Source organism: Maylandia zebra, linkage group LG12, assembly GCF_041146795.1.
Source record: "Maylandia zebra isolate NMK-2024a linkage group LG12, Mzebra_GT3a, whole genome shotgun sequence".
NCBI classification, from domain to species: Eukaryota; Metazoa; Chordata; class Actinopteri; order Cichliformes; family Cichlidae; genus Maylandia; species Maylandia zebra.
Genome location: NC_135178.1, coordinates 17918707 through 17927040, shown reverse-complemented (window position 1 = coordinate 17927040; position 8334 = coordinate 17918707). Strand labels below are relative to the sequence as shown.

Genomic DNA, 8334 nt, shown 5'->3' with positions numbered 1-8334 from the left:
CTCTAATCGCCTGAGCCAAGGTGTGAAACTGGGTGTGGGTCCCAATCAGCCAGGGTTTCGGGTGAGCTCATTTTGAAACCTGGCCCCACCTTATCATGCGAATTCCTGAGGTCAGATGGCCCAGGATGTGAGTGGGCGTTAAGGCCTCTGGGGAGGGAACTCAAAACTGGATTATAGATGGCAGACAGTTGGTGTCGTAAACCACCGCCTCTGTTCAAAGATGGTCGCTCACAGTGGACATAGATGGCTTCTTTCACTCCTCTTTCAAACCATCTGTCCTCTCTGTCCAAAATGTGAACATTGGCATCCTCGAAAGAGTGACCTTTATCCATTTGTGACAAACATGAGAAAGCAGTGTCAAGCTGCACAACCAACAGTAAACAGCACTAAAAAAACAAAACAGAACTTTATTTTATAAATGCAAAAGTTTTTCCCCTTATCCTACTTACAAAATATTCACTCTCCAATCTGGTACACCTCAGTGAATACACCCACATATAAGATATTAAAAACCATATGGAATATGTTTCTGCACATAGAACATAAATGTTGTTTCAAGCATGAAATTAAAAGTACTTGATAGTGTTGAATGACATTAAAATCATTTTTTCAGGGAAAAAAGTTCAGTTTTAAAATCATAGCAGCTCTAGCTGGTTTCAGAGAAAAGGTGGCAGTGGCAGATTATAATCTCACCACAATCTGTCAACACCTGAGAACACAGCTAACACAGTCTGCACTAAAATATGTTGCTGGCTGTTATGAACTTTAAACGAAATATACTTTACTATTTTCAAGCAGATTAACATTGAAATAGGCAAAAAAAAAGCACAAAAAAGCACAGAAACTAATAGAGAAAGGTCTGTCTGAATATATATATATATATATATATATATATATATATATATATGCATACACTACCTATCTAAAAAAAAAAACATTAAACATAAAGTAGTGTAAAAACTGAAGTTTTATAGAGGATCAAATACAAAATCATCTCATAAAAGAATTAATGTAATTCTGTGTTTCTGAATTTGCTTTTCTACTTACACAGTCATTTTTCAAAACTCCGATACAGTAACAAGACCTGATAACTATCTGGGGAAAAATCCAAACAGACAGAGATAACTTGAGAAAAATGGCAGGAAATAAACATGCTGCTGTTATACTGTGCATTCCCAAATGCAGTGACTAGCTGTATTTCTGCAAGACCCTCAGTAAATTTCTTTGGTAGCCTCTTTAGAGTTGTTTGAGGAAGCAACATTGGCAAGTTGGAGGTTCTCCTGGACTGTCCCCTGTTTCTTGTCACGTGCTTCTCCCTCTGTGTGGAAACCAACCATCAACTGGTAAATCACTACGCCAAGAATGGAACCAAGGAATGGGGCAAAAATAGGGACCAGGAACCAGCAGTCTCTAGCCCTGCGGGCAGACAGGATCACACTTATTGCCAGATAAAAAGGGTTAACAAACAGAGAGCAGTGGAAGGGCAATGTGAAGGAAAAATGCATAAAATCTGTCTACTTACGTGAAAACAGCACCCCCCCACCCAGACATAGAGGTGAAAAGACGTGGTCCAAAGTCTCTGGCAGGATTGACTGCATAGCCAGAATTAAAGCCCATGGACAATCCAATGACAAGAACCACAAATCCCACAGTGAAGGCTTCCAGCCCTTGGGGGATAGGGTTGTTGTAAGGATCCACAATGGCCAGAACACAAACTATGAGCGCTGTTGTGCCAATAATCTGTGTTGAGGAGGGGTACAAGTAAGAAGGAATAATGGGATATATCATTTATTATTTCAGAGTTGAAATTATGTGTATGATACATGTTTGAGTTTCAAAAGAGCACCTGATCAAAGAAACCATTGACAAGTGTGAGATGCCTCGCAGGGTAAGTTGAAAATATGCCAGCCGTGTTGTTAATGCTAGTAAAATTAAAACTTCCAGGACGGAGCAACAGAGCATCTAGAGGGATACAAACAATGAAATGTACCATGGATTTTTTTTTTCTTAAAAAAAAACAAGATAATTCTGACTCACCACTGGAAGTCTTCACTTACCATAGTACATGCCAAAAATAATAGCGGAACCAAAAAAAGCACCAATTGTCTGAAAGAGGAAGTACATGGGAAACTTTCTCCAGCGCTCTCTTCCAAGCAGACACAAGGCAAAAGTTACTGCTGGGTTGAGATGGCCGCCTGCAAATGCAGATGTTGACATTATGTCAGTGTGTGCAGTCCATAATCACACAAAATTACAGCCTTGCCTAAAGTAAAGCCACACACACAAACACACACACGCACACCCATAGCTGATTATATCATACACTTCCATAAATCTGATTGATTACCTGACACTTGGCCACAGACCAAGATGCCTAACATGGCAGCAAAGCCAAAGGCAAAGTTGACAGTAAGGAACAAGCCATGGGAACCACCGCTCAACACCCGCTGGGCCACAGCACCACAGCCAAACATCTGAAGAAAGAGTAGAAAAGCAAGTTCAGCTGGATCCTAGTAAGTTACACAACAAAGTACACAACATTATGGTTGTTTCTGTTGTTGAAACAGTTGATATACTGATATATTGACAGTTATATAATCATAGGTTTGACAAGATCAAGTCAAGTCAAGTCAAGTCAACTTTATTTGTCAATTCTGCCACATGTACAGGACATACACAGAATAGAAATTGCGTTACTCTCAAACCCTAGTGATTAGAAAAATGCAAATAAAATAATTAAAAAGTAAAAATTTAAATAAATACAATACAATTTTACGTATAACAAAAAAAAAAAAAAGCTATGCAATATACAATATACAATATTCAAGTAAGAAGGCATAGTGGTGCAAAATAGGCAAATAGTGCAAATGGAGATTTAGTAGTATACGGTAAGAGATAAGAGATAGTGTAACAACAAAGTCTTATGAGGTAATGGCAGTCCAATGCTCCACAAAGTGACTGGAGCAGGCCAGTGAGTGCGTCAGAGAGTGAGTGTGTGTGTGTGTGTGTGTGACAGAGTTCAGTGAGACCGTGGTGGAGAAGAGGGGAGAGGGGGGCAGAATCGGGAGGGAGTTTAGCTTCCTGACAGCCTGATGGATGAAGCTGTCCTTCAGTCTGCTGGTCCTGGCCTGGAGACTCCGCAGTCTCCTCCCTGACGGCAGCAGCTTGAAGAAGCTTTGCATTGGGTGCGTGGGATCAGCCGCTATGCAAAGGGCTTTTTTAGTGAGACGGGTGCTGTAAATGTCCTGGAGGGAGGGGAGAGAGACACCAATGATCCTCTCTGCAGCTCTCACTATGCGTTGGAGGGTTCTATGGCAGGACGCATTGCAGGCTCCAAACCACACAGTGATGCAGCTCGACAGGATGCTCTCGATGGTGCCTCTGTAGAAAGTGTACATGATGGGGGCTGGAGCTCCTGCTCTTCTTAGTTTGCGGAGAAAGAAGAGACGCTGCTGTGATTTCTTGGCCAGTGCTGTGGTGTTGTACGTCCAGGAGAGATCCTCTGTGATGTGCACACCCAAGAACTTGGTGCTGCTCACTCTCTCCACAGACGCTCCGTCAATGGTCAGAGGAGCATGTTGGGTGTGCATTCTCCTGAAGTCCACAACAATCTCCTTCGTCTTCTCCACATTCAGAGAGAGATTGTTGTCAGCACACCACGTGGCCAGGCGTCTCACCTCACTTCTGTAGTCGGTCTCATCCCTGTTGCTAATGAGACCCACCACCGTTGTGTCGTCCGCAAACTTGATGAAGAGGTTGGAGCTGTGTGATGGAGTGCAGTCATGGGTCAGCAGAGTGAAGAGGAGGGGGCTCAGCACACATCCCTGCGGGGACCCCGTGTTTAAAATGATGGTGCTGGATGTATTACTGATTAGATCCCAGGAACCAAAGGCTTGCAGCCCCAAACCATGACAGAGCATGGACAGTATTTTACAGATGGCTGTAGACATCCACATCGGTGCCTACCTACGCTTCCACCCTTACACTTAGACCCTTTCTCATGTGCCGGCTACGGATTTTTAGGCCTGTCACTTATTTTGTCCTCTATTTAACATACACTGCCAGGGCTGTGCGATATGACCAAAATCTCATTTCCCGATATAAGAATTCTATCCCGATAATGATATAAATCACAAAAATGTAACATTTTCTGTAAATTCGGTGAATCTCGGGCAGCTCGTCTTGCGGGAAGTGTTTCCTGCTGCGTGTCATGTAGCTGGAGTCGAGTGTTTTAACCGATGCATGAAACTATACATTTTTAGACATAAGTTGTAAAGTCCGCCGTTTTCTTTGTGAGTATTTATTACACGGCGTGCTGCGGGGAAAAGCCTGTTCTAACGTTTGAGTCTAAGGTTTATTTTTTTTAGCACCTGGCGGCTCTTTTTTTAATTCTCATCCGTAAATAATCTGCTCTTTCACGTGATTCAGTTTATTTTGAAAAGTCTCAACAGGATCTTGAGCTTTATTGTGAAAGGTTTATGTGGAACATAAACAAGCGGACGCAATGCTGTTACCGTCGTTGTTGCTAACCACAACGCATAAAAACAGGCGCTTGTCCTTCCGTAGTGTGGTTATATAAAATATAAGAGAAACAGAGAACTTTAAGAAATTAATATAGCCACTACAGTGACCATAAAAACGATGAAAAAATATTGCCGTAAACAGTTTATTTTGCGACACCATGAAACAAACAATAGTGTAAAATGAAACGATAGACGTTTTTATATCGTCATCCAATATATATCGTTATATCAAACAGCCCTATACACTGCCCACATGCTCAGATATGACAAGATTTCAGCTCTTAGGGAATCACTTTATATGTGCAAAAATATTATTTATGCCTGTAAAATTGTGTTCGCAAATGTATTTCTGTGATATGATTCATTTTCATGATTGATTGACTTTTGCACAATACCAGTTTCAGCTACCCAATAATGTTATTACTGACGTGTATCCCCTGATGAATAACTGCACCACACCTTCTCCTGTGCCATCAGTAGTGACACTATGTACTGCTCAAACCCAGGCGCATTGAGATTTGGACTTCCATATTACTCCTGTTTATTAAATAATGTGTGATGCTCTAAATGGCTTTTACTTTGAAATGACATAAAAATAAATATTTTATTTCATAAATACCCAATCAGTAATACAAACACCATTCACTAAAGTTTGCATTATGTGATTTATTGCAAATTGCGCCGAATTTAACACTGAAATATGCCACGTCTAATGCCTGATATCTGAGGAGAATTTTTATAAACCTACAACTTCACCGACTCAAGCAGCCGAGGCCACTTTAAGCACTTGTCCAGGTGCATTATATGTAAACTGCCTTGAGCTCGTGTCAAGATGTTTTTACGCCGTGTCAGCCGACAGAAGCAAATAAAATGTTGGGACTTTCACTCCGGGCCTGATGTGGCTATGCCAATGACTGTTAAGACTTCACATAGCCACATCAGGCCGTTCATCTGGTCCTCATCCTGAATGAATAGAGAGAAGAGACCCACCTATTCCTGATAGTAAAAAACATTTATTTTGTTTTATCATTTATTAATGTTGATGTGTTGTTTACAATTTTACTTTGTTTATTGTATTTTTAAAAAAAGAATCTTAAATGAACTTAAAACCCCTGGAGAGTCTTGGGTCGATTTGTGGCTATTTTCAAATTTCGATTACACGCCATTTGCACAGTGTTGAATGGAATATAGCGAAAGTCTGCAAAAAAAAGTTCGGTCACATTTACTGTTAAAATTTCAGTATGACTTCCGGAAATTAGCTTCAGTGGCTAAGCTAGCGATAAACTTACGCTATTGGTCCTAGTGGTCGATTTGTGCCCCATTGAAACCCATTATAAACGCTATTTTTCACGGCAAAAAAATTACGGTCAAATCGATCGTGATCGGTTATGTTTCCGCTTCCGCTTGCAGTACTGGCCTTAGAGTTGTAATTTTTTTATTTGTCCACCGGGTGGCGCCCTTGCTCCACATGTGACGCCTGCTGGAACATACACATGTTCTCCAGCGGCCTGCTCGAGACAGATACCCGGAAAAGGCAGACTAATTTCCCGCGTACAGCAGCAGCTTGGCCCGCTGCTCGTTCCGGACCATTTTCTGACCTTAGGATCATTTGAGGGTGCATTAATTTTTTTTAATCAACAGGAAATGACGTATTTGTTTTCACGTGGTAGCGGAAGTGTGTGCTGCAGACACGGGAACCGAACCATATGCTCCGGCGCTGCGCGAAACACACCCGCGGCAGAGGCACTCCTCCCCGGGGGAGCAGGAGCAGCAGCGCCGCCTGGGGACATTTTTGGCTTCTGGAAAAAAAATTAAAACTGGATCGAAATTAATGTTGGTGCCAATATTTTGTCCATCTAAAGGCCTAATTATAATAACAATAAAATATTACTTCAAATGTTTTTTTTGGAAAATATTTTATGTTTTATGTTTTATGTTTTTGGGGCAAAAAAAGCAGTGCGCTCATGTGACGAAACCGGGATATAAAGGGTTAAAATCCGCGAAATGTAATTAAAACTTGACATGAATATTTCAAGGAGAAGTAGGTCTAAAAGATTGGCTAATTTAAAGTGGAATAAAATATTAATATAAAAAATTTTTATAGCACTTTTTGGGCGTGGTCGATAGTGTGCATTTTATGAAATGCGCTCCTGGAAAAAAAACAAAAGGCGATCGAAATAACTCTTGGTGCCAATCTTTAGTCCATCTAAAGGCCTAATTATAATAACAATTGAATATTACCTCAAATGTTTTTTTTGGAAAATATTCAAGTTTTTTGTTTTTTGGGGCAAAAAAAGCAGTGCGCTCATGTGACGAAACCGGGATATAAAGGGTTAAAATCCGCGAAATGTAATTAAAACTTGACATGAATATTTCAAGGAGAAGTAGGTCTAAAAGATTGGCTAATTTAAAGTGGAAAAAAATATTAATATATAAATTTTTTATAGCACTTTTTTGGGCGTGGTCGATTTGTGGCTCTAAGACCGATAGTGTATGCATTTTTCTAAGACCCTCCAAGAGCCAGAAAGAGCAGAGAGCCAGCCAGTTTCCTTTTTACAGTGAGTTGATGAGATTGCAGTGTTTCATTTTTTTAGTCATATTTCTAATTAGAGATCGGATTATCATGGAAAAACTAAGAAATCCTGCAGCATCGTCATGCGGGGAAAAAACTGTAGCCCGAACTTGGCACAGTAATTTATAAGAATGTGGTAAGGATCTGACTGTTAAAGACCATTTGCATTCTCCTGTCCAGCTAATCAGTTGATACACACAGATGTCAGCCTTTAAAAAACAAAACAAAAAAAAAGCAGTCCCTCTCTGGATAAATACCGTGTCTCACCTGCCTCTAACCAAGTCTAACCAGGTCCTATCAGTCCTATCCTATCTCAGTTCTCTGTTAGTTACCTTTGAAACATGAGTAAAAACTGTGCTTCCATGTATTAATTTATTAATTACTCAGTGAATTGTTAGTGCATGTTTACTCTCTCACGCAGAACTACACACACACACACACACACTTACTACAAGGATGAGCGTGCCAAGACACTCTGCTAAGGCTTGACGAAGCAGCAGGTTGCGGATCTGGAAGAAGCGGGACAGTTTACCCAGATACTCCTTTTGTCTGCCCATGTCTTCTTGTCACAGGTTGATGACTTTGAGAAATGACACAGAAACGCACACACAGCTTGTAGGGTCTCCTGAGTGCCTGTGAAGCTGAGGCGAGCTCTTAATACATACATAGACCTGGGCTGGGACAGAGGCAATCCTGAACTTGTACCCACCCTCTGTACCACGCCCCACTGTGTGTCTTGATTCACAGTCCTTCACCTTTTTTCTTACAGAGGCACTTTCTCTTCAACTTTCATGCATATATACACCAATGGACATAAACACAGTTCTTTGCTATAATTTGCCTCTTTTGTAGATGGTGCCAAATTAGAGCAGGATCATTTATATCATGAGGTAATGACTTTCTTTCCTACTTTACAAATGATATCCAAGAAAGTTGATTCCATTTATCTGCACATGGTGCACACTTCTTCAATTTCAGTGGAGTGCAGGTTTCTCCTGAAGTCACTTAAGATTGACCTCATGGCCAGTTGTTAGTCAATAGTGCTAGTTTCGGTGCTTGTGCAATTGTGCTGTTTACAAGGCTGGGAAAAGATGCAGTCAGCTGAGACTGAAGAATTCAGTTCAATGAATGATGAAACGTTTCTCCCACGGAAAACGCCACATGCAGATGAACGGAATCAACTTTCTGGGATTTTTCTTACCCAGTGATTAAGCACACGTCAAGACATTTCGAATAATA

The 8334-nt window shown here is 40.8% G+C and overlaps 1 protein-coding gene across 1 annotated transcript; it reads right to left on the bottom strand.

The window, feature by feature from the left end:
* Positions 1–387: 387 nt before the first annotated feature.
* Positions 388–7754, bottom strand: LOC101466403 (aquaporin-3). The gene is made up of 6 exons (XM_004544398.2): positions 7545–7754; positions 2348–2474; positions 2058–2195; positions 1847–1962; positions 1523–1740; positions 388–1416 (listed from the first exon to the last, which is right to left on the bottom strand). The coding sequence occupies exons 1-6, from the start codon at positions 7650–7652 to the stop codon at positions 1212–1214; spliced, it is 912 nt and encodes a 303-aa protein (XP_004544455.2). The 5' UTR covers positions 7653–7754; the 3' UTR covers positions 388–1211.
* Between the last annotated feature and the right edge of the window lie 580 nt (positions 7755–8334).